The sequence below is a fragment of the Quercus lobata genome, chromosome 12 (assembly GCF_001633185.2).
Source record: "Quercus lobata isolate SW786 chromosome 12, ValleyOak3.0 Primary Assembly, whole genome shotgun sequence".
Lineage (NCBI taxonomy): Eukaryota > Viridiplantae > Streptophyta > Magnoliopsida > Fagales > Fagaceae > Quercus > Quercus lobata.
In genome coordinates, this window is record NC_044915.1 from 29,549,240 (window position 1) to 29,576,877 (window position 27,638).

The window sequence follows — 27,638 nt, forward strand, 5'->3', positions numbered from 1 at the left end:
CAGGTACTTCCTTTCCTTCATCCTTAGGTTTTCGTCTTTTAGGAAATTCTATTCATTCTTATAAATATGCTTGCGTCTAGTGGTAGTACAAAGAGAGAAATAGACAAGTATCAAGACGAGTCCCCTGGTAGTAGTGGCAACTACGAGAGTAGTAGTGAGATTAGTGGTAGCAGTGATAGTAGTTCCCAAGTCGAGCAGAGAATCCCAGCTAGATCTGATAATGTTTTCACAATTTGGATCACGCATCCAAAATGAGGAAAAATCGTGGCTAATGAGTGTGCCTTGTAATGTTTGCGTCCAGGTCATTCTCCAGGGGTTGATTGTAGGCAAGCGGTGGTTCTGACTCATCTGAGTTCGAGGTGGCTTTGTGGTGGTTGTCAACTCGTGGTTGCTACCTCGTCGGAGACAATCTCAGATATTAGATCCCAAGCCGTCGATTCCAAGAATCCTAAAAAAAAATATATATATATATATATATTGTGAAATTTAGTATGGCTTCTTTTGGTGTTAGATTTGTTAGGCTTCTATGTATTTCTTTGATTTGGGGTTATATTTTTTAGGGCTTTTCTGTATATTTCTTATTTTTGGTGGATTTCAACTATTTGGTAGGTGAAAAAATGTGGGAAAGTGCAAGAAATTTGTTTAATATTTTTATGTATCTTAAGTTGTTTGGTTGGTGAGAAAGGGGAAAAAAATGAAATAAAATTTTGTTTAATTATTTAAAAGGGTATTTTTGGAAGTTTATTGAAAATTTGTTAATTATTTTTGGAATATTAAAAACCAATCAAATAAAGAAAACAATACATTATTGAGATGTGATGGAAGTGCAACTATTCAACCCAATATGATAACATTACATTGCTGTAATGTGATACCGTAATCTAACATTACAATAATGTAGCATTACACCTTGATGTTACATCAAGCAAACCAAACGCCCCCTAAGTGAACCAAACATCTCAATGTCACATTACCATAATGTGTATTACATCAAGGGCATATCATGGTAATGTGACATCATGGCAAACCAAACGCCTCCTTAGTGTTTAACATTATTGTTTCTCATGAGCAAACCCCTCAAAGATTAAAATAATCAAAATCTTGGAATTCAACTCTTAGTGTTTGGAAATCCCAAACTTTTGGAATCAAAACTCTAATGCTTAGAATTCTCATTTCTCAATATTAAAACCTCATTGTTCAAAATCTCAAGATCTTGTATATAAATAATGCTTAGAATTTTCATTAATCACTTTCTCAAAATCTTAAACTTAAATGAGTTTAGAATTCTAAACCCGTTCCATTTGGGAATTCTAAGCACAAGCAGCGTAATTCTAAGATATCGGTACTTAGAATTCTCAGGATCTCAAAATTAACAAGAAATTATTTTGACTTGGTGTCAAAGTTGTAGGTGTGGGGGGGCATGTGTTTGGGATAGAGGGGGACTTTTTTTCTTTTTCTTTTTTTTTTTTTTTTGAGTCCGATCTAATGTAATATTACTAATTAGGACCTTGGTTTTAGTGGAGAGTGGAGAATATATAGATTGAAACTTGAAGTGTTGGAGTTGGATTGTGATTTTGTATCTGATGGTACAAGATTTCATTGGATGGTTGATGACATTGACATTGGAAATGGCTCACCAGTAACATAGTTGTTCCATTTCTTTTGGTTGCAGAGGTTGTAACATGACCCATTGTTTGCCTTATTGGGTCTTGTTTTATAGGCGGTCAAGGTTGGTGGATCTTTGATCTTCCCACCTGTATAGTTTGGGCTATGGAAAAAGCCCAACCCTTTATGTATTTGCATTGTTATTTTGTTTAATAAAAGAATTCATGACTATCCAGATTTAAAAAATAAAAAATAAAAAATAAAAAAATCTTGGGATAAAAAGACATTTACATTATGAATGTGTTGGGTTTTCTTCTTTATTTTTTAGGCCGAGTGTTGGGTTTCCTTTAAGCCTACACATTATACTTTCTTTATTGAAACTTTTTGTTTATGCACCACGTGTAGCCTCACACGTCCCATCAAATACAGTCGAGAGGATTTTTCCAAGTCTTCGGATTTGGCCAAACTTAAAAAACGGAGTTTTACTATATTCTTGTTTTGTATTGTTTCCTTTTGCATTAATTTATAGATTATGAGTTTAAATGACCCAAAAAAAAAATCTCTCATAAATATTAAAGTCACCTTATTAGGAAAAATAAAATAACTCCAAGGCCTCAATCCATCCCACCCCAATCTGCCTCACTAGAGAGACGGGACGGGACGAAGATGATAATCATTATTTGACCCACCTCACCCTTAGTCATCCCTAGGCACATTATTGATAATATCAATTTTCAAAAATAAAAAATAAAAAAAGAAGAAGTAAATTGATAATAGGCCAAATCACTTCTGATCATAATATATATATATATATATTTATTTATTTATTTATTTATTTAAACCTGGATGGAGCTAGATCTGGAGCAGAAATGTTTATGATTACATCATGGGCATAAAGAAATGTTTCAACTGTTCAAATCATTAAAAGTAATAATAACTCTTTTAAGATTAATGGGAATTTTTTTTTTTCAAACACTTGCCTTGAATTTAAAGGGGCATGATTGCATTCCAGTGTATACCTTCTCTACTGGGAAAGGTTCTAAACAAACATAAATATAAACCATTAAATATTGTGGAAGAACAAACTCTCTGCACAGGAAATCAAAACTTTCTTCAAATGCGTATAGGTACAACGATAAACCATAGGACATGCTACTTTTCACCTTATATTAAATTACTTAGCCAAACAAACATGTGCTACAGATCCAAAGGCTTTATTAAAATTTCTTCAGATAAGAATGCATGATTTACAAATGGGAATAAAATATGAATTTGGAGTGAACTTCATATCTGCTTGCTTACAAAATATTCGTATCGTAATTGAAGGTTTATTGCATCTAAAATCTATACACGGTATCCTAACGACCCTCGTGTGCGCCATTCTAATAGAGATAGAAGTTGAGCCTACTTCTTATCCCCTCAAATTCATTGCGCATTAAAAGTTCCCAGGTATAGCCAGGGTAAGAGAAAAATTTAATGAAATCATCTATGAAAAAAGAAAAAAACGAATGGAGGTATCTAAAAGAAAGAATGCTTCCAACTAATAGAAGGAAATAAAGTCCAAATATCGTTTATGCCATCCTAATCCAAAGGGAGGTATCCCCTTTTTTTTCTCTCTCTCTCTCTCTACAAGGAATATACATGATTCCAATGCTAGATAAACAACACAAATGTGGGTCAAAAGCAAAAACTATATATATTGAAAAATTAAATGGAAAAAAAATAATAAGACAAGGAAACCAGTTAGCAAACCGTAAAAAAAAAAAAAAAAAAAAAAAAAAAAAAAAAAAAAAGAAGGATGAAAAAAAAAATCACGAAATCTTCATGACTTCACATACTACCGGCTGTTCCAGGAGTGGGTTTCGTTGGTTTCACTTTTGCCATATTAACCAGGTCCCCAAATAGCTTATCCTCCGGCTTAGAAGGTTTGCTAGGTGTGACATAAGATGAAGTAGGAATCTGGTAAGAGTTTCTCGAGCCATTGTTGTCACTAACAGATAAACCATACATTCCCTGCTCTACGTATTGCATCCCTTGTTGCTGACCATAGCCATAGCCATAGCCCGCATATTGGTTACCATACATCTGTTGAGGATACGTAGGCATCATTTGGGCAGGTTGCATTGGCTGCGGAACCATTCCCATATATGGCCCTCCCTGGATCGGCTGAGAGTGCAAACCCAACTGCTGGCTCTGAGCAACCTGGCCATTGATTGCCGACAAATGGCCACCTGTAATTGGCTGGATATACATACCTACCACCTGATCATTCCTCATTGGTTGTGATCCCAGAGGATGAGTGACAACCACCTGACCAGCTTGCACCGGTTGAGGGTATTGAGCAGCTGCTACAAGGCTACCATTGTCCACTGGCTGAGCTTCCCAAGGTGGTGGTGGAAATGACCCACTGCTTTGAGCACCTGTTCAAAAGTAAGCATTTAAGTTCCTGTCCATCATTCTCAGCACACAAATCCAAGCATTTGCATGATAAAAGCTGACAATTTGAGCCCAGCACATCACAGCATACTAGTTGGTGAAAACATAAAATGTAAGGATCCTGCATTTATTGTGAACATTAACAAGTTTTTGACATGATAGTGATGTGGCATGCTGAGACTGCTTTGGCTGAGACAGGAGAATATGGCTAAATAGGATCTGTCAAAAGCAATATGTATTTATAGTAAAGAATAGCATATATGTAAGTGAGAACCGCACCATAGACTGACGAAGGAGATTGCTGCTGCTGGGGAATCTGGCCATTCCAGGCTGAACCAGCCCCTTGCATGTACACTGACTGTTCATACTGAGGCGACCCAACATTTGGGGCACTTCCGTTTGAGTAAAATCCACCTTGGGGAGAATGAGTATTCTGCTGCTGTTGGGTTTGATGAGCCAAATGATTGCTTTGTCCAGCCAGATTGGCAGATTGAGTATTGACAGAATTTGGAGTGTTACCATCTGTAAACATGTCAAAAAGAACAAGGGCATTCTGCTGAGACAAAGGAGTGTTTGGCTGCTGTACCCCGACAGGAACAAGAGCAAGTGAATTATCTGCCTTTGGTGAACTATAGTCATCACCACTGAGCAGGTCCATTTTGGGATCAACCCTTGCTAAAGGAGCTGCAGCATTAGTTACGGGAGGTGCAGGAAGCAACAACTGGTTCAGTGGCTGTGCCCCTGCACTGGCACTTGAAGTGGATCTGCATAAAAGTCCAGCTCTTAGCCTCTTACAGCTCAAATAACCAGATGGTATCTGATCAATGTACTAAATTTCATCAAAACTTCTCCTTTTATAGGCAAATAAAACTCATGTGACCCTACTTGACAGGACCATGACCTTCCGCTCAACCCTTTGCTTATGTGAGGGAAAGGCCATTAGGTCCTCAGTTTGTATGCTGAAAGGATCAGGTTTGCAACACACACACACACAACTCAAAAATCCCTTCCAATTTCGAGCACCTTTAGTTTTGATTCAAAACATTCCAAAAACAAGTAGGCTCAAAAGGTGGAACTTGAAGGTAAGATGCATATAATCCAACGTTGTGCAATGGCCAGAAATTTTCAACCAAGCACTTGCAAAAATGTGAATTCCACAAATCCTTGGTAGATGAAATTCACTAAAAATTTCTCAAGACCCTAGTTCAATTTGCGCTACAAAAAATCTAAAAGAAGAACAAAGGATGGGAAAAGAACTAGCAAAAAGAAAGATCTAGAACTTCAGAGAGTCCCAGGAGTTACAGGCCAGCAGAGACCCATTATCAATTTCGAGATGTATGTGAGACCAACAAGCAACATGCTTCCATTAAAAACAACAATGACAAGAGAAGATGCAGGACAAAGATTCACATCTATAAATAGTGCTGCATTTAGAACACCGATTTCATTTATAAAAGGGCACAATACGTGACTCTCAACCTTTTTCTTAATTAGTAAAAAGGAATTTAGAACTTCAATTGTTTATAAAAAGTAAAAACCAATCATTAAACCTAGCAGTGTCAACAAAGGGAAAAAAAACATAGGCAGTGAATACCTACTTAAAAGATTTCTTATTAGATCTCTTTGTAATTGATGTAATAAAACTAATAGAATTATAAGTAATAAAATACGATGATTTTTACATTAGGTCAATCTCAACAATTACACAGTTTACCTGTGGATTTAGTTATTATACTACAATAGATAGTGCAGTGAATGTAAACAGTTCAAGAAAGCCCTATTACCTCCCGTCAGGCTGTTTAGTATTATCTCCAGCATCAACCAGAGGACCACCAACATCAACGAGTGATCTAACTGGTTCAGGCTTGGTTTTCTCCATTTGAACAGAAGTTCCTGATGCAATAGCTTCATGCCTGGCCAGTACTCGCTGCAAGTCATCATTCAGCGATAGTCCTTGACACAACAGTGACTCATCCCTGAAGAGATAGATGAAATTATGATTGTGATAACCAAATACATTACCTATATAAATCCACATAACATTTCACAGGGTTGTGGGATTTGCTCACTAAAGAAAGGACTTTTCAAAAAAATAATGTCATTGCTGAAAGTCGGTAGATGATGCTGGACAAAAACACACACAACCAACGTATGTGTATGTTTGTGAAACATGCACGCATGTTAGAGAGAGACCATGCTGAAAGATTTAACTAATTGTGTCAAAGAGAACTGTTTCCCAATGAACTGGCATTAAGCCAGGTTCAGGATTGGCACCATTAGCCAACATAGGCACTTACTACAGTGTTAACAAATCCAGTCAAAAACAAACAGAGAAGCACATCCAAGAGTAATGCCAACATCATTCTGAAACCACCCCCCCACCCACCCCAAAAAAAAAAAAAAAAAAAAAAAACTGAGGGCACTGGAAGGGACAACACATCAGAATGCCAACATGATAACATAAAAAAACATCCACATGTGATACATCATGGTAAGAAGAAGAAATAAAACTGAATAAAGAGTGGCTTTTACAGGCATTACTAAAATGGCTGAAGAGCCAAGCCTGGATCTATTTATAAAAGAACTTGAGTAATGTAAACAGAAGCAAGGTCTTACGAAGTCGAGTTAACAAGATGCACCACTCTCTGCTTGTATGTACGACACTGTTCCACCAAGTCGACAACAACCTCTTGCCTAAGCCCCTGCAAATTAGAACGAATATTTTCCAGCATGCAAACAGAGATTGGATAAGAGAATTGTAATATGCACTAAAAAAAGTGAGAAATATTTCCAGGATTTGGTGTTAATTGTTTGAAATTTATATGCACAAAAATATTGCGTAACATTATAAACTAGAGAAATTAAAATTATGATCCAAATCAAGTTATAGCAGTGCAGTTTTGATGAAGATAATAGTGTATTTGTTAAGCATTCAGCTCTATATTACTGATGCATTGATCACATGATAATGGTAGTTTAGTTTCAATATTCTTCACGTTTCAAATATACCTCTTTGTTTGCTGGCTCTATTGCACTTAGCATTTCTGCAAGGACATCCATGATACCACGTGCATTCTGAATTTCTGACAGGCTAACAAAAGAATTTTCCATTAAAAAAATGACATTAGTTGATAAAAAACGATTAAAAAGGGCATATAATGTTATGCACTCATCAGCACTGGAAAAAATTAGTTTATGCTCATTCTTATATTGACCAAACAAATCTTCTGATCCAAAGAACATCCCTCTGTTCACTTTCATAGGGAAAAATATTTAAAACATCAGCATCATGCTACTTCAAGTCCCCTTTAATCGAGCCCAATGGATCAAATTTATCTAAATTCTGGTTCCTGAATGCTTGAGAACTAAATGAGTAGTGAAAGGATATTCTACCACTAACTATGCAAAGGACAAGATGAGACCAGGAAACACAATTTTATCCTCAATTAATATATTGAGTTCAATCAGGGGGAGAGGGAAATTATTGAATTCATCTGCAAGCGAAGGACAGGACAGAATAGAACACTTGGCCTGAAAATCAAGCAAAATCACATGCTGGCTATAGAAATTGATAAGTAAAACACATACTGCCCCACATTCAGATGTGCTTAAAAATCAAATAACAGTCTTGCCATCATAATCATGGGCAACTAATAGAGAAGTACCATCTCAAGTAGCCAGATAAATTTATATGTTGACTACCAAAATGGTTGTCAGGTTAGTTTCCGTTCAAGCAACATAACAGAGCTACGGACGTACCTCAAGGTTGGAAACTCAGAATCTGCAGATGACTCAGCTGTCTCTAGCTGATTATCAGGATTGCGCAAATTCTGAGGATATGATGTCAAAGGTTGTGTTTGGGGAGGTGTGAATACAGGTGCAGCCCTCTCAGATCTCTGAGGGAATACCGCCCCAGCACGCTGAAACAAATAAGTGCTTTGACTCAGAGAATGTTAAAAACTAATTATGAGAATAAGCACTATGATAGTGTAATGGAACTGAAATGACAAATTCATGCTCATTTAGTAGTGCATAAAAGATTCTTATCTCATTGCTCATCAACTATGTAAAAATTCTGTGACTGAAAACCTTCAAGAGAAAAACTTAAGTAGACATACCAACAAATCTTGGTATGCAGCATAGTATTGTGGATATCTTGCCCTTGGTCCTCCAAATGCTTCTTGCCAAGTATCTATCAGGATCAATATTTTCTCTTTGACATGGAAGTCGGGCTACAATATAAATCAGAAATACTATGAACAGATTATACAAATTGAGTGTAAATAATAAAAACAACATTTGGCTGCAACTAAAATATTCTAGAAACATTCTTACCTTCTTTTTTACTATCTTCACCATTTCGTGAAGAACATCTTTCTCTGCCACATGCATATGAACAATATCCCCACAATTCTTTATGACTGTCTCCAATAGCTAGAATACAGCAACCAAACTCTTGTATATGTAAACGAATTTCATTTAAATAAAATAAAAAAGAGAAGCGCAAAACAGGGAGCAACCCTAGTACACAAGAAATATACAAAGGAAGAACCAAAAAAGAAATACAAAGAAATTAACATCTGAAATTCATATTATCTAGAAATTCAAAGAAACAAAAAATATAATTGACTAGTAGCAAGTCCACTCATAAAACCTTGAGCTGTACCACCGATAGATTTTCCCTAAAAAGTGTGTAAATTCCTTTCCCTCCAACTGCTCCACATTAGGCACAAAGGAACTACCTTCCAAATCTCCTCTGTTAAGTTTTCCATAATTCCCCTTCCAAGAAGCCAAAAGAGCAACACAAATTTTGGCAATACCTAACTTACCCCTAAAAAAAAAAAAAAACAAAAACAAAAAACTAATTGCTACACCTTCCACGCAATTACACAATGTAAAAAAAGATAATCCACGACTCCACATTAGGTTTACAAATGTAGCACCAGTCAGTTGGTCCTCTGTAAAACAAAGTTGTTAAAAATGACAAAAGATATAGTGCTTTACCAGATCATTTTCCAACTCTTTATTCTAAAAAACATGTTTTCAAGGTGAGAACAGGAAATTATTTCCTATTTTTTTTAATAAATTTATTTGGAAAAACAAAACTTTAAAACTGTTTTTTGAAAAACAAACAAAAAATTGAAAATTTGTTTGGGCAATGACAATTAAAAACAATTTCTAAACTAAAACTAATAAAATTGTTTGGTAATAAATTTTTGTGCTGATTTCTCTCTTTATTACAACAACCAAACCTTAGTCCCAAATTTTAGAGTCAATTATGGATCCTTAACAGACTAGTCAAGGTAAGGCACATAAATTCTTTTCTATCACTCCATTTTATATGAAATCATACTCTCTGTTACTTTCTTGATTGACATGTCCTTTTTTACTACTTCAATTAATATTATTTTTGGTCTTCTTCTACATTCTTTCGTTCCCTCAACATGAATCAACTTACTCTCCTTTGTGATCAAACTATCTCAAGCGATTCTCATGTTTTCATCAATAAGGGTCGCCCCTATCTTTAAGCAACTTTCCTCATTTTGAATGATATATTTCCTTGTATTTTTCCACTTATCCATCTTAACAGTCTCATTTCAACTCCACTCATTTATTAGCAGCCCAACATTACGTACCATAGAGTATAACTGGTTTTATATCTCATAAAATTGCACCTTTAACTTAATAGGTATTCTAAGATCACACAATACTCTTTATGCATTTTTTCACTTCACCTGCCTTACTCTTATCTTATGATTCACATCCTCTTTAATCTCTCCATCATTATGAATTATTGATCCAAGCTATCAAAAGGTCTCATTCTTTGGTATCTCGACCATCAAGTCTTATGGCTCCTTCATCTTTGTTTCTACATTTACTTACATCCCATGTCCTTTGTTTTAGTCTTAATTAACAGAAAGCCATTAGATTCTAACATGTCTCACCAAGTTTCTAAAGTGAAATTAGATCCACGTCTAGTTTTATCCACAAAAAGTCTAAAACTATATCATTTGCAAAAAACATACACCAAGGGATCTCGACTTTAATCAATTTAGTGAGCTCGCCAAATTTGTCCCTTTATTAGACAATATAAAATTTATTTAGCCTATGCTTAATAATTGCAATATTATCATTAATTTTTTATTTTGACAAATAAAAATCATATTTACTTGATTTTATTTTTTATTCTTGATAAATTTTAGTATGGGAGTTCAATATTTTTCCAAATCCAACAAGGCAAACAGTGGAAGACATTAAGAATGGTGAAAGAATAGTTTGGGTTAGGTTAGTGGTAGTATGTTGTCTTAATGTGTGACAAGTACTGGATTTTGTGGTTTATTGGGTGATGTTGAAGAGGGTGTTAGATGTCTATATTTGTAGGCATTGGTTGTATGGGAAGCATAGTAATAGCATCATATGTATTGTGGTTCCTCATTGTCTCATGTGGGTGATTTGGAGGGAGCAGTTATCTTGTAACTTGTTAGTTTATTTTTTAGATCTTTGGGACTTTCGTGTGTAATTATTCAGGAAGCTCTCCTTTTTGAGACTTCCCTTATTAAATAAACTTATAATTTTTTTTTTTAAATCATTGAAATTGACCCCAACTGAGATCGAGAGAGGCACTAAGTGGATCACACAACAGGTGGAGGGGCAACGTAAAGGCCACACTGTGGAGTGGTGGGCATGTGCGATGGAGGAAGGATTGGTGGTCTTTGCATGTGAAAGTGAAGAGGTTTGATAGGTCCGATTTAGTTAAATTAAAAAGGCCCAACATTTATGATTTTGCCATTAGTAAGACTTCCTATGCTTCGACATATGAAATCAGCTCCTGTTAGGATTACTCTTTTCTAATCATGATCACTTATCAATATAATCCTATACATATGCTGACTGGGTAGGTTCAATTACAGATAGGAGATCCAACTCAGGGTATTGCACCTTTGTTGGAGGAAATTAGGTCACTTGGGGAAGGAAGGAACAGGTGGCCATTGTAGCCATGTCCAGTGCAGAGATAAAATTCCATGCAGTTGTTCATGGTATTCTTTAGGTGAAAATGATGTTGAAAAGGCAGGGGTTTAACACACGAGAACCTATGAGATTGTATTGTGACAACAAGACAACTATTAATATTGTTCACAATCCTGTATTCCATTGACAGGATACACATTGAAATTGACAGACATTTAATCAAGGAGGAGCTAGATGAAGACATTATCTGTATTCCATTTGTGAAGATAAGAAAGCAACTAGCGGACATCTTAACTGAAGGAGAATGAATCAAGTAAAGTTTTTCACACCATTTTAAGCAAGCTAGGCATGTGCAATATCTTCACCTCAACCGGTGTCAAGGTTGAGGTGAAGATAACAGTTCATCAGTTTTGCAATTATCATCTTGTGTATGATAAAACCGGTGTCAAGGTTAAGCAAATTAATCTAAGAAAATTTCTCCCAAAAATCAACCATTTGCAGTCATCAAAATGTTTGGACCATCTTCCATTGAGAAAATATTTATAAAAAAATCTCAGGTATAACCCACTACCCTCTAAAAAATCACCATAGAAGAGAGCAGTCTAAACATACTGTCTTGTCTGAAACTTTTTTTTTTTTTTTTTTTGATAAGTAAGTCTGGTCTTAAACTTTATCCACACCATACAAACTAAATCCATTTCCCCAAATGCCAACTTTATGTCTTGATATATCCTAAAAGAGTTCCCCATGCTCCAGAAGTCCAGCATACTACACAAAACAAAGGCCCATTCAAAGCCTCAAACAGCACACATAACCCTTCTCAATTTCCATAAATAACTGACCCTGAACAATGGAGAAAATAATATGAACACAAGCTCTGCCAAGTAGTCTCCCAACGAAAATAACAGGATGTGAAGAGAAACACTATAAAGTGGATACACACACATCTTTATATAACCAATATTTTTCTACATAATTTATAATGTATACAGTACATACCTCTACATAAATAAAAATTAACACAAGCGGAAAGAGGTCACAGAAATCAACCGTATTTACATTTTTTTTTAATTCATATACTTATACATATCTCTGTGTGTGCATGTGTGCGCGCACATAGATGTGTATCAATATCAAGTTTTGTGAACTTACTGTTAAGGCAAGCAGTTGAACTTTTGGATTCTTACTGCCAATGCGCTTCTTAATACCTTTAACAACATCCTTTGCTTGCCTAAAAAAATATGATAAAGAAAAGAATTCTAAACTTAGGAAAATTGAATGAGAAAGACAATGAATATCAACACATATAACTCCATTTACGCCCTCAAACACAAGTGCTAGAATTAAAAATGAATACGCAAACCAAGCATGTGGTTCCCCTTGTAGCCCAATGATTTGTAGGACCCTATTTCATCATAGGGAGCCACCAGGCAACATGTAGCGGAAGAAGTACAACCTTTATTTATATATATATGCCAACTTCGTACAATTCATCATTTCCAACCATTAGTGCATTACAACAACAAGATGAAGTCATACGATGGCATTCTTAAGTTCTTACAAACAAGTTTATATTGACCATATCCACACTTTTTTTATAGGTAAAGAGAAATTATTAATAAAGAAACAAGAACTCTATGTTCACAATAGTGAACACAAAGTATCATGACCGTATCCATACTTTCCCTAATAGAAAAATAATTTTAAAACCATTCAAATGATTGGAATCCTCATCATTCAAATGAACCCACCAGCTATATGATCACAAATTATCAAACATGAGCTGCATTTTATCCCAAATAACCAAACCATTCAAATAAATATAAATATAACTACTCCCAAAAGTTTGTAAACCATTCAAATGATTGAAATCCTAATCGTTTAAATGACCCAACTGGCTATATGATCACAAATAACCAACCATGAGCTGCATTTTATCCCAACTAACTAAACAACAACAAACAAAGCCTTAGTCCCAAAAATTTTGGGTCGGCCACATATATTCTTTTCCTTCATTATATTCTATCTGAAATCATACTCTCTGTTACTTCTCTAATGGACGTGTCCTTTATTATTACTTCTACTAATGTGATTTTTGGTCTTCCTCTACCTTCTTTCTGTTCCTTTATTCTTGATCAACTACTCTTTCTTCCCATTAATTGCTCTCCTCTACTCTCTCTCATCCTTTCATCAATAAGGGTTACTACAATCTTTAAGCGAATTTCTTCATTCGAATCCTATCTTTCTGTGCCTTTCCATAAGTAAACCATTCAAATATATATATAACAACTCCCAAAAGTTTGTAGATCTTTTTTATTAGTAAATTACGCATACCTGGTGGGTCCATTTAAACCACAACCTCTCCCCCAACCCCTTTCTTATTGAACAAACACACTCATCACCAAATTACACAAACAAAAACTAAACTTTATCACAAAATGAATACAAAATTTTATTAAACCCATCAGCTAAACCACCCAGTTCATATTCCTAGATCCAAATTATGGTACAACATACCCAATTACCTATAATACAACTCTCTTTTGCTTCACACAATGTAAAACATAAAATAAAATAAAATAACTTATTGATTAACCGTTTGAGAGGTATGAAAGCAACGAACCCCTCAACTTTCAAAATTTAGAATAAGAATTCAATTCTTCTTTTCTTTTCTTTTTTTGTTCTTATTCCTAAGCCAAAGGTAACTGTTCGATCAAATTAAAACACCATCCCCAACTCAAATCCATCAAAAATTCAAAATTGCGAAAATAACACAAAAGATAGAGAAATTTGAATAATTGAAAATATTGAATTCTAGCACAAACCAAAAAAAATAAAAATAAAAAGTGAAAATGAAGATTAGGTAGATAGTGCAAAAGGCATACCCAGGGTCGTGATTGAGCATATCGCAGATCTCGATGTTCATCGCCCAATCTGGACCGATCAGCATATCGCTCGTCGCTCTATCCACCATCGAATTCACCATCTCCGCTCCGCTCAAATTCTCCGATCCACTAATTTCAACGCCGCCAAAGATCGCTCACAAATTCCGCCGATTATCACAAAAATATTCCGGCGACTCTCTCTCTCCCCTGCTTTCTCTCTCTAACTATTCTGTTTGAAAAAACTCTCTCTCTCTCTCTCTCTCTCTCTCTCTCTCTTTTCGAGATCGCTACTTTTCTGTTGAGGAAAACTTGTTTTTTTTTTTTTTTTTTTTTTTTTTTGCTATTGGGTTTAGTTTTCGTTAATTGCTTTCTCTATCATTTGGGTTTTTGGTTTTTCAGAGGTAGAATTTAACTTGTTTTTAAAATGATGGACCAGTCATAATGGGCCACGTGTTTGCCAGAGTCACAGCTCACGCGTGCCGTTCTGAAGTGTATTACATCTCAAAGCCGACCATTTTCAGCCAGTGGTGCTGACTGTAGTTCCCTCGTGTTTTTATGTGGGCCCACCTCGTTAGGCTTGTCACTTTTTAGTTTCGATATATTATCCCGTGCAACTGTGTATCTACAAAAAACAGTTTTTTTTTTTAGGAAATAAAAAATAAATAAATAAACAGTTGATCGATAATATATTTCATTTTTAGTCAACCATTGAGATGATTTTATTATCTGTCATTTACTACTTTTTATCATATTTACGGTTGTAAAATATTTTGTAAAAGTTTATATGACTTATCAAACTCTTCTAGAGACACGCATCTTATCACACATTTTGTTACAACTTACATGCATGTTCGTTATAAAAATTCTAAAATTACATAAAATGGTACAACTTGTGTTACAATTGTTCATATGGCAAATTATGAGTGGCAGAAAAAAAAAATTAATAGGTTCATGTGAAAATGACAAGCAGATAATCATAATTTGATACGCAAGATAATTGTGATAAAAATTGTGGCATTTTATGTGACATTATAATTACTCTATTTGTTAACTTGTGACTAAAATATGGGACCACCTTGAAAATAATTCAATCACTACTTAATATATGCACAAGTTATAGAAATGAGTATAACAAAGTGTGTGTCCATAGACCTTTTTGTGACTTATTACTAAAAAAAATAGTATTTAAAGTAAGGTGTGAACTTAATCAAGTCAAATATTAAAAGTATAAATCTTATTTTAAATACAAGCTCAGCCAATATTAAACTATAATATGAGTTTAAACTTGATTCATTTTCTTTGATTAATTTATTCATTTCATGTATAGAGAAAAATGCTCTAATGAGTTTTTTTTACTCATTTAAAAACCTATACACATTTTTATTTTCAAGAAAGAAAATAGCCTCGAAAATTCGGTTGCTCTTTAAGGAAGAAGAAGCGAAACTAGCTCGTAGCAATAAGAAGGTAAAGGATATTCATCACATTGAGTACAGCGGGAGCTCTAGGGAAAGGTCCCCATCCCATGAAATGCATAGTCCTTAGAACCAGTCTAATGCATCTTTCAAAGATAAACTGGTGGGTGAAATACCAAGGGCTTTTGCTCAAGCCTTCGACTTCGCAGATGATATGGATGCAAAGGATGATACTGATGATAAAGAGGTTGAAGTAAACTCTAATAGGGAAAGGCCTAGACGGGTGGCTGTTAAGCTTTCAAAGGAAACCAAGCAACATATTAGAAAACCCTGGACAAAAGCCATCATTGTTAAACTAGTGGGAAGGTTTGTGAGTTTCTTATATATGCAGAGCAGACTTAACCTGCTATGGAAGCCCATGGGGAGGATGGACTGCGTGGACCCTGACTATGGCTTCTTTCTAGTTCACTTTTTCTCTAAGAAGGACCTTGGTAACGTTCTGAAGAGAGGCTCATGGTCTATCAGGGATCACTTCCTCTCTTTGAGGCTAGGGGAACCCTTTTTCAAGCTATCCACAGCCAACTTTTCATTGATTGCCATGTGGATTAACTAAACGAGCTGCCTATAGAGTTATATGAAGCAGAAGTTCTAAAGCAAATAGGGAAGGCTGTTGGTAAGGTGCTAAGGATTGACACACACATAGTGATGGAGGCTCAGGGCAAGTATACTAGGCTCTACATTCAGATTGACATCAACAAACCATTGGTGAACACCATTCTCATAGGCCATTTTGAGCAAGCAGTGGTTTATGAAGGGATTCAGAAGCTTTGCTTCTCATGTGGAAAAGTGGGGTATCAAGTAGATGCTTGTCCATTCATCGTGCATAAGGGTAAAGATTCGATGACTGGAAATGTCTCCCAAGGACAAGGCAGATACCTCATGCATTGGGCATGAAGACAACACCTCAGTACTATGCAATGACGTGTCTGCTACTGCCACGCTTAATAGGAATGAAACAGAGGAGGCGGAAGGACAATACGGGCCTTGGCTGGTTGTTACTAGAAAAAGAGGTGGTCACAAGGGGACAAAGCCCAGCTCCACTATGAAAGGACCTACCAAATCAGTCTGGAGACGACATTGCACTATCCACTTAAAGGTACAAAAGGGTACAAACATGTGTCGCAAGAGGAGCCTAAGTCCATGGGAAGGGCACATGAAACACACACAAAACCATCTTAGGCCCCTAACTCACCTGGCCCAATGACCAAGTCCAAGATGGAGCTACAAAACGCCTCTGAGAACATGACTATATGTTGAAATAAGCAACAAAACCATGGGCTGACCTTTCCTCCCCAAGCTACCCATAAAAAGATGTCCTCTTCAGTAAAGGGTAAAAAGGGAGTGGCAAGGAATCTCTCATCTGATACTAAACCTCAGAGCGCCGCTTTCTCTCTAGTTGCTCCCTCTTCCTCTAAATCTACCCCTCTCAAATCTAGTGCTCCTTCAAACACAAACCATGGATCCATGCCAACCCCCAGTGTAGCTTTCAAATTCACGGCCAAAGCCAGAGGTGAAATGGGCGATAAACTTGGACAGGGCAATCAAAATATAGGAGGCAATCATTTGGGAAATAAGGGCGAAATCCCACTCGAGTGATGGGTTGGTTCAATCACAAGTTAAAAAAATCGTGGAAAAGCATCTTTCCATTAACGGAGGAGAGTGCAAAAAGGGGCTCCTTACCATTCTCGGATCCATTGCGGGGGGTGATACCAAACCCATGGTGGCAGTTTCTAACTGATGGCCCCTCGTTAGAGGAGGAGAGAATGATAGTTTGGCAATCCATTCCTCAGATCTCACCAATCCCCATCTTATGCGAGACAAACCCATCAGAGTCACTGTTCGAGAGGAGAATGCTAGAGACTCAAACCATTTCTACAACCATAATGGGGAACAGACACTACACCAAGCTCATTCAAGTGTTCAAGCCTACAATGGTGTTCAACCTACACTCGATTGCTCGAGAATTGGAGATAGGAGTTTTGGAACACTGCTTGACTCTCAGCCCAATGAGGGGTCAAGAGACAAAGATGCTAGAGAAGATCAGATGGAATTTGAGGAAAGGTGTGGAAGTAAAGCCGCCTTTAGATGAGTGTCCCACCCCCGACCACCATCTCATCATGAATATCATTATTTGGAATAGCAAAGGCGTGCTAAAGCCCAATTTTCAGACTCATATTCGAGAACTTGTTCAAAACTATGATCCAACGATTCTTGTGGTAATGGAAAACAGATTGGGAGGGGATAGGGCAAAGGAGATTACCGATAGGCTCCCCTTCAATGGTGCAATTCACACTGATACCATTGGCTATGCGGGAGGTCTTTGGCTGCTATGAAATTCAGACAAAGTGGAGGTCAAGTTGCTAGCAAAAACTGAGCAAGAAATTCATATGGAAGTCAAGGTACTTTTCTCTAACCTTGTTTGGTTTTTTTTTTCTACTATATATGCTAGTCCTAGGAGTGAGGAGAGATGTATTATGTGGGAAAACCAAACAAAAGTTACAGAGCTTCATAATAAGGCCTGGGTTATGGTTGGGGATTTTAACGAGCCGTTAGTGGAGGAAAATAAATTTGGAGGTAGAGGGTGAGCATTAGTCAGTCCCTTCTTTTCAAAGATTACTCAGACAAATGCAATATGATTGATATGGGCTTCTCAGGACCCAGGTACACTTGGACAAATAAGAGGAACATCAATAATCTAATTCTTGAGAGGATAGATAGATTCTTCATCAACCCAGAGTGGTGCATGCTTTATCTAGATGCGAGAGTCGCACACCTCCCCAGGTATCATTTGGATCACTGTCCTGTTCTCATAGAGGTGCTGCTTGTTTGAGAAATCCGACTCATCAGGCGTTTTAGATTCCAAAAGTGTTGGCTATCAGATTTACCCTTCTCGAATATTGTCTCAAAAGCTTGGAGTAGAATAGGAAGTCTAGCAGAATCCATAGACAAGTTCTCCAAGGATGCAATAGAGTTGAATAAATATCAGTTTGACAACATCTTCCACAAGAAAAGAAGGATAATGGCTAGAATTTATAGTGCTCAAAAAGCAATGGCCAACCAACCTTGTACCTTTCTCATTAATCTCGAGCATCAACTCCAGCAAGAGCTTGAGCTCATCCTAGACCAGGAAAGAGATCTATGGATGTTGAAGTCTAGGATTAACTGGCTAGTTCAAAGTGACTGGAATACTTCTTTTTACCATGTGTCGACTCTTGCTAGAAGGAAAAGGAATCACATAGCCTCGATAAAAAAAATGAAATGGGGGATTGGATCACAGATGAGAGAGCGGTCATGAATCACTTCAAAGAAGGGTTTATTTCCCTGTACACTTCTTCCCATATGAGCTCTCCTCTGGTCTTCACTCAAACTAGCTCTTGGAAATCATATCTATCAGATGAAGTTAGTTGCTCTCTCGGAACCATGGTTTCTTTGTAGGAGATAAAGGATGCCCTCTGGTTAATGAAGTCATACAAGGCTCCGAGTCCAGACAGCTTACATGCAGGCAGTGCTGTTAAAAGCGTGCTTAAGCGCAAAGCGTAGAGCCCTTGGGGCTTTTTCCCTCTAAAGCAAAGCGCCCTCACAAAAGAACGCTTTTTTTAGCTTTTTTATTAAGCTCAAAGTGCGCTTTTTTGAGCTTTTTGTATTTTTTTTTTTTAATCCTGATTTGATTTTTAGCCATTAGATCTAAATATGTTTAATATAAGCCATTGATTTAATATATAAAAACTAATAGTGTGGTGTCCTACCATACACCTAAGCCTATCTCTTTAAATATTTTTGAACTTTTAACCACAACCACACAAACAAACACTAAATTAGACTCTCCCAACCCCACTGCTTCCTCCTAATCACAGTGCTCTATCGGTATCAAGTTCAAAGATTCAAAGGTACGTCTCTCTCTCTCTCTCTCTCTTTTATATTCTTCATCTTTAAACCTTTCTTTTTTTTACTCTTTTTGAAACCCAGTCCTCAATCTTCTTCTCTTCCCCTTTCTCTCTTTTTTTTCCCCTCATTCTAAAACCCACAACACAGTCACATAGCTCATCTTTCTTCTTTTGTTTTGTTTTTTTTTTTTTTTTTTTTTGTTTTCTTAAACCTGTTCCATTCTCTCTCTCTCTCTCTCCCCTCATTTTGAAATTCACGACCCAGTCACATAGCTCCTCTATTTCTTCTTTTTCTTCTTTTTTCTTAAACCTATTCCATTTTTTTCCCTCATTAATGAAACCCAAAGCTCCTCCCTTTCTTAGTTGGGTCATTCATGAAAAAAAAAAAAAACATGTATGAATGTATGAAATTATTTATATGTGTTAATTGTTTAGTAACTTTAGTTACTTTAATAGATGTCAACATAGCACTTAAACTCATATTGAATTTTTCTTAAATTTATTAAGTGATTAAATTATTAACTAATGTTAGTAATTAGTTATAGGGCATTAATGCATTATGGCTACTGGAGATTCAAATTCAAGAAAAGATATTGAATGGAAGTATGCGTATCTAGCTAATCAAAACAATAAAAATGATTTAACTTGCAATTTCTGTGGGAAAGTTGCAAAATGAGGGGTTTATAGGCTTAAGCAAAACTTGGTTGGAGGTTATAGAGCTATTGTTAGCTGTCAAAAGTGCCTTGAACATGTGAAGGAAGAAGTTAATCAATATATGCTGAAAAAAAAAAAAAAAACAGAAAAAGAGCAAGTAAATTTGACGGTTGAATTTGATGATGTGGCTTTTGATGAAAAAGAGGAGGATGAGGTTGCTAAAGTTGATGCTCGTGGCAAACGAGTGCAAAATGTAGGTGGCAGTAGCACTAGTAAAAAGAAACCAAGGCATGTAGGTCCTATGGATGCATTTGTCTCCTCCTAAATCAGCACAAATAGGAAAGAGTGGAAAAGGGGTCTAAACAACAATTAATAATGCTTACAAGAAAGAGTTAAGAGAAAATGCTTGTGTTGATATAGCAAGGTGGATGTATGAAGCAGCAATTCCATTCAATGTTGTTAATTATGATCGTTTCAATGCTGCAATTCAATCCATTGGACGATATGGAATTGGTATGAAGCCCCCAAGTTACCATGAAGTGAGAGTTCCTTTATTGAAAAAGGAAGTGGTCCACACCAATGATATAATGAAGAGCCATAAAGAAGAATGGGCAAGAATTGGATGTTCCATTATGTCTGATGGATGGAAAGATAAAAGTCACAGATTTTTGATAAATTTTTCGATGAATTGCTCTAAGGGAAGCATGTTTATCGAGTCTATTGATGTGTCTTCATATATGAAGACCGGAGAAAGGATGTTTCAACTACTTGATAGCATGGTGGAGAAAATTGAAGAAGACAAAGTTGTACAAGTTATAACTGATAATAACTCAAGTTATGTGATGGCAGGTAAGAAGTTATATATAGAACTATATATCTTAATCTCATGAAATTAGAAAATAGTATTCATATTTTATTTTTATTTTTTTCTTAATTGTTAGTAATTGTCATACTTATATTTTACATTATTAGGACGATTATTGAAGGCAAAAAGACCTCATTTGTATCGGACCCCATGTGCTGCCCATTTTTTGGATTTGATGTTGGAAGACATTGCAAAGCTTCCTACAATCATGAGAACAATAAAAAAGGGCAATTGAGCTTGCTGGGTATATATATAATCGTACTGGTCTCATAAACATGATGAGACAATTTACAGGGCAAAGGAACTTGCTTAGGCCTACTAAAACTCGATTTGCTACATCCTTTCTCACATTATCAAGTATACATAAGCAAAATGAAAACTTGAGAAAGATGTTTACTTCAGAGGATTGGACCCATAGCAAGTGGGCAAGGGAGCTAACAAGAAAAAGGGTGGCTCAAACAGTTCTAATGCCTACATTTTGGAACACTGTTGTTTATAGCCTTAAAGTGTCAGGTCCTATTGTTTGTGCTTCGATTGGTTGATGGGGAGAAAAGGCCTGCCATGGGATATATTTATGAGGCTATAGATCGAGCTAAAGAAGCAATTGAAAAATATTTTAATGGAAGGGAAGAAAGATACAAAGAAATCTTTGAAATAATAGATCGAAGGTAGGATTGTCAACTCCATCGACATTTGCATGTGGCTGACTATTTCTTGAATCCATGATATTTTTATGATAATCGCTCTGAAATTGAACGAGATGAAAATGTGATGGCTAGCCTATACAAATGCATACAAAGGTTGGTTCCAAACATTAAACAACAAGATAAGATTCTTGAAGAGTTGACATCATATAAGAGAGAAGAGGGCCTCTTTGGGTTGATAATGGCTAAGAGGCAGAGAAAGAAAAAAGCACCAAGTATTTGCTTTGTTAGCTTTTGTTAGTTGTTGCTTATTAGTTTGCCCATTTTATTAAATGGAAAAATGATTTAGTTCTTATAAAGTTTGAGTTAAGGGTTAAGACTTAAGAGTTAAGACCATTTTTTATTTTCCTTAACAGCTAATTGGTGGTCTGCTTATAGAGCTTCAACTCCAAGTTTACATCAATTTGTTGTAAAAGTTCTTAGCCTAACTTGTAGTTCATCAGGGTGCGAGCGAAACTAAAGTCTATTTGAACATATGAGTGACTAAAAAGTTAGGGACTTAATTGTGAAATTTATTTCATGATTTAATTATCATGATATCATCATCTATGCATATTAATATATGGTTATATGGATTGTGTAGGTGCATAGCAAGAAAAGAAATAGGTTAGCACAATCCCAGATGAATGATTTGGTATATATTAAGTACAATAGGCCTTGAAGCAGAGATATAATTTGCCTGACACAATTGATCCAATCTTCTTGAAAGATGTAGATGATAGCAATGAGTGGTTGATTGGAAGAGTAGAAGAATTTGCTGAAGATGATCTTGTGTCTAATGATGATATTTTGACATGGGGCAGTGTTGCTATAGCTTTTGGAGTTGAAGAAGAAAGATTCAACTGCAGATCAAGAATGGGACCATTAGGGCAAGCTACAGGTTCAAGTTCAAGTTCACAACATGCTCCTCATGATGGAGATGAAGATGATGAGGAAAATGATGAGGGCTACAAATCTTGTGATGAAAATGAGGATGGTTCCTTGCTTGATGAGGTTGATGATGATTATGTAGATTAGGATTTCATTGCATATTTGCATCGATTTTGTTAGGCAAAGATAACATTACTTAACATTCTAGTACTTTTTAGCCTCTGCCTTTTTGGTTCTATACTTCTATTTTGATTCAACCATGTTTTGTAATCATGGCCATCAAATATCATGGTTGCATATATTTTGTAAAGCACGATAGAATTATATAAATGCTAATATGTTATATAAATTATATAAAATGTTTTATTGTAATTTATATGATTAATCGATCACTTGATTGTTGTATTGATTATTATTAATTTTTTTTTTTAAATGTGTGCTTCACATCAATCAGGCACGCGTTTGCACTTTGCGCTTTGTGCCTAGGCTCTATGAGCCCTTTGCGCTTAAGTGCACTCAACACTTTTAACAACACTACATGCGGGGTTCTTCCAGAGGTTTTGGCTCACAGTAGGGGACTCGGTGAAGGAGGAGGTCATGAAAGCCTTTGTGGAAAGGAAGGTCCCTGATTATCTCAAAAAAACATAGTGCTCATTCCCAATGTTCAAGGACTAGAGATTATTGGAAATTACAGACCCATTAGTCTTTGCAACTCCGTTTACAAAATCATCTCAAAAATTATTGTTGCTCACCTAAAATCGCATCTTGATACCCTAGTTGCCCCGTACCAAGCTGCCTTTGTCTCGAGGAGGAGGGGTGTTGATAACATCATCATTGTTCAAGAGTTAATTCACTTCATAAGCAAATCCAAGGGGAAAAAAATGGTACATGGCCATCAAGATTGATCTGGAGAAGGCCTATGATAAAATCAAGTGGAGTTTTATCAAGGAGATACTAGTGAATTTTAACTTCCCGAGTAACCTCATAGATCTGATAATGAGTTGTGTTTCTTCAGTATCCACCTCTCTTTTGTTTAATGGATGTTGTCTTGAGCCTTTCCGATCATCCCAAGGCATAAGGCAAGGCGACCCGCTATTTCCCTACCTCTTCATCCTTTGCATGGAATACTTGGGGTATTTAATAAAGGCAAAATGTGAGTAGAAGTGTTGGACTCCTTTTAAAACTTCAAGGAGTGGGCTTGCCTTCTATAGCACCTTTTCTTTGCAAAGGATCTTGTCCTATTTGCCAAAGCTGACCCCGATAATTGTGCCGCCATTAAGGAAGTATTACAAGCATTCAGCTCTAAGTTAGGTCAATCCATTAGTGCAACAAAATCCCGAGTTTACTTCTCTCCCAATGTCAACCGAGATCAGAGAGAGGCCCTTTCGGATATTCTTGGGTTTAATTCAACCCCAAACTTAGGTAAATACCTAGGTTTTCCTCTAAAACACCTAGGGAGTCGAAACCAGGATTCCAGCTTCGTTTTGGATAGAGTAAAAAAAAAAAGCTTGTGAGATGGAAAGCAAATCTTTTGTCTATGGCTGGGAGATTAGTGCTCATCCAAGCGTCATCCTCAACTATTCTAGCCTATACCATGCAATGTGCCCACCTGCCCAATAAGATCCTCCAAGGTATCGATAGAGTCAATAGAAACTTTCTTTGGGGGTCCACTAAACAGACTAGGAAAATGCACTGGGTCAGATGGGAAAAAGTCACAAAACTCAAAGATTTAGAAGGGTTGGGCTTACAATCTGCCAAGAGAGAATCATAACCCTTCTCACCAAACTTAACTGGAGATTGCACACAGAGAGTAATAGCATGTGGGCTAAGGTGATCAAAATGAAATACGATACTAGGCAGAGAATTAATTCCGGAAATTATGCTAGACTACTAGAGTCTCCCATTTGGAAAGGATTGATAAAAGGAGAAGGAGTTTTTCGAAAATGGACTAAATGGATTCCAGGTAATGAAAGCAATTTGAGCTTCTAGTGGGATTGTTGGTCAAACTTGGGGCCCATTAGGCAAATTACTTATGGCCCTCTAATGCAAGCAACAACTGATCTTAAGATCAAGGATGTGATATCCTCATCGGGCTAGAACTAGGATTATATTCCATTTAAGCCACTCGTTGATGTCAAAGCGGACTTTCAAGCAGTTCCTCTCTCTGTTGTAGCAAGAAACAGTGATAAATTATCATGGAAGTTATTGACCAGAGGAGGTTTTGATATGAAAAGCGCCTATTTATTAGCCTCAGAAGGTCAGGATTGGGAGTCCATCTTGGGTTCATGGATTTGGAAACTTCCATCCTTTCCAAAAGTTCAATTGTTTATTTGGAAGTGCATGCATCTCAGCATCAACATCAAGGACAAGGGAGTCAATACCGTATCGAAGGCTGTACCGGTTTGGCCAGCGATACGATATATTTCAGATACCGATCAATACCGGTGTACCGTTTTGGGTTTACCGCTATTTTTTATATTTATAAATAAATAAATAAATATATATATATATATATATGTGTGTGTGTGTGTGTGTGTGTGTGTGTGTGTGTGTATTATAATAAATATAAAAAATTTACCATAAAACATTTTCTCAATTCAGAATTAATTATTTATGATTTTAGACTTTAGTATCAATTAAAAGAAGAAAAAAAACACAATATAAAAAATAAAGAGCTTAAAAGTTACCATTGCATACTAAGAAAACGAATAATACTAATAAGTTAATGCAAAATAAGTTACCATTCTGCCTTAACAAAAATTCAAAAATTACAAATCTTAAAATAAAAAAAATAAAATAAAATAAAAACTTTTTTCTGTATTGGCCGGTATTGCCCGAAATTGGCCAGTACGGCCAGTATTTTTTCCGGTAGGAAACAGGGGGTTATATGTACCAGTTTGCTTGTCAGTATGGTATATTTCGACAGTACCGGGCGGTACAGTATGGAATTGACTCCCTTGATCAAGGAGTGCCTCTCAAGTAGGGTTATGGCCTTAGATACCACTTGCCTGAGATGTCACAGGGAGTTGAAATCCATTACCCTTGCTCTTCGGGACTGCACCTTGGTTAAGCCTACATGGTATCAGCTTGGAATCGGGACCTCAGATACTTTATTCTTCACACAAGACACCAGAGATTGGATTGCCTCCAATGCTAACAGGTCAAAAAGACAACTCAAGCTTCTAATCAACCTCCTTGGAACATTACCTTTCCTTTCGCTATTTGGCTTATTTGGAGATAGAGAAACCAAGTTGTTTTCAATAACGGGGACCTTAATCCAAACTTGGCCAAGTTTATCGTTTCGCAAGCCTCAAAATTTCTCTTGTGTGCCAATCGTCTGAGACAAAATCCAAGGATGACCATTGTTGAAGGCCAAAATTTCACAAGAATGCCCATTCCATGAAAAGAAGGCCCAATTCAAGTAGCAAGAAGAATCAACATTAAGGCCCAATTTATATTCAGATTTCCAGCAAAAAGGTCATCAAAAAGTCCAGCAAAATTCAGTGAAAGAACTGGGCCGGGATACCCAGAGGCTGCCAGAGGCCCGAGATCCTCAGAGGCCCGGGATCCTCAGGTAATGCAGGGCAGCTGCTGTAGGATTGAGACAACTCAAGAAAGGTACCACGAAATACAAGAAATGAAGAACAGAGATGTCATTCTCAAGTACCCACTGATGCAGCAAAGAATCAGAAAGTATAAAGCAAACATTCATGAACAAAGGAGCTGTATCACAAGGAACCAAGAATGAGAAAATCATACGTAGAAGCAACTGGAAGAGAACTTTCAACCCAGCAGTAAAAGATTCCAACTATTTGGGAATAATGACAACAAGGAAACAACACCGACGGATGAGTCTGAAAAGTGAGAAATCTTGAAGGAAGAGAGATTGAAGGCTAGGACGCCCCGGAATGGAAAGTCAGCAAGTGACTTTTAGAGAAACAGTATTAAAGGATGAAAACCATGAGAAAAAGGGGAAGAGACCAGCCCTTGAGCAACTGTCACAGCACGAGCTCTGAGGGGCAAAAGAGAGAAATCACTAGTACCATGGAGCCCTAGAAAACACACCATAAAAGGAAGAGAAAACCCATGTTGAAGGGCAGAGGATTTTCAGTAGGAAGAACATCAGAACAGAGTCATTAGAACTCTGTAAAATTTAAGAAAAACAGAGGAATGTCTCCCGGTATCCCAGAAACAGCCACTATAGCACATACTTGGATTCAAAAGGATTCAAACTTTGCAAGTCTTAGAGGCTTGAATAGCCATCAAAGTCTGTAATTTTTGAGCTTATTTGAACCTTGTATCACGTCTTAGTGAGCACATTTGTAATCCACAATCAAGAAAAATAATGAAATATCTCATATTATTTTGAGAATTTCTAACAATTACTTTGCATATTTCTTTACTGCTTCTTGCTACTCAATACATATATATTCTTGCTTGTAAAGCTGAGTCCCTGCCCAAGCAAAGCCACTCGGACTTGAGTTCCAAATCCCACAAGTCTTGTGCAAAAGTATAAGTCTGTGAGAATTGGGGCCAGGATCCTCGTGGCTGAATCATTCTCATAAAACTCACTTACATATATGTATGTGTATTAATATATATATATATATATATATATCCTAATAGTGCAGAACCAGAGATTCTGGGTTCTTACAGGCCTAATACGCCTCAGGATCCCACGACAGTACGCCCCGGGATCCCACGACAGTACGCTCGGGGTAGCAAGTGAAGGAATTCTTCAAAATGTTTATACGATAAAAGATAAGCCTTAAATATTATATTTCAATCTCTTTCTCATTATGAATATTATGAACATCTCTTTTACTTGTTTTGTAAGAGTAAAGGATCCTTTTATGATACTAAAACACTTATAATGGTATTTTATTGCTTAGGAGGAATCGCATTTTGGCCTTGAGGAGATTTATGTGACTTGCGCACAACTTGGTTCGTAATCAGCCCATATTTAGCTGCGGTGAACCAAGCCCAGTCCACCAAAATACAACTATTTGGCCCAGGATCCTTGGGCCTGTGTGCTAAAGAAAAAAGCACTCTCACAACCATCAAGCAAGTTAGATGGGAAAAGCTGTTAGCGGGATGGATGATGCTCAACACAGATGAGGCCTCAAATGATGCGCTCGGTGCAACAGGGGGAGGGGGCATCATAAGGGATGATAAGGGTAACTGGGTAAAGGGATTCTCTAGGAAACTTAGGAAAGTCCATAGCTTTATGGCTGAAATCTGGGCCTTTAGGGACAGACTCCTTCTATGCCACCGGTTGAAGCTTGTTGCAGTTA

At 36.7% G+C, this 27,638-nt stretch overlaps 1 protein-coding gene across 2 annotated transcripts; it reads right to left on the reverse strand.

Annotated features, from left to right (window-relative positions):
- Window positions 1–3,116: 3,116 nt before the first annotated feature.
- LOC115971282 (TOM1-like protein 9) lies at window positions 3,117–14,224 on the reverse strand. Of its 2 annotated transcripts, XM_031091100.1 has the most exons (10): window positions 13,896–14,224; window positions 12,163–12,241; window positions 8,377–8,475; window positions 8,160–8,273; window positions 7,801–7,961; window positions 7,051–7,132; window positions 6,658–6,743; window positions 5,826–6,017; window positions 4,321–4,805; window positions 3,117–4,025 (listed from the first exon to the last, which is right to left on the reverse strand). In XM_031091100.1, exons 1-10 carry the CDS (start codon window positions 13,994–13,996, stop codon window positions 3,436–3,438), a joined length of 1,989 nt encoding a protein of 662 aa, XP_030946960.1. In that variant the 5' UTR covers window positions 13,997–14,224; the 3' UTR covers window positions 3,117–3,435. The 2 variants fall into 2 exon arrangements, with proteins under 2 accessions (XP_030946960.1, XP_030946961.1); XM_031091101.1 differs by lacking the exon at window positions 13,896–14,224 and having other exon boundaries at window positions 8,377–8,496; window positions 12,163–12,229.
- Between the last annotated feature and the right edge of the window lie 13,414 nt (window positions 14,225–27,638).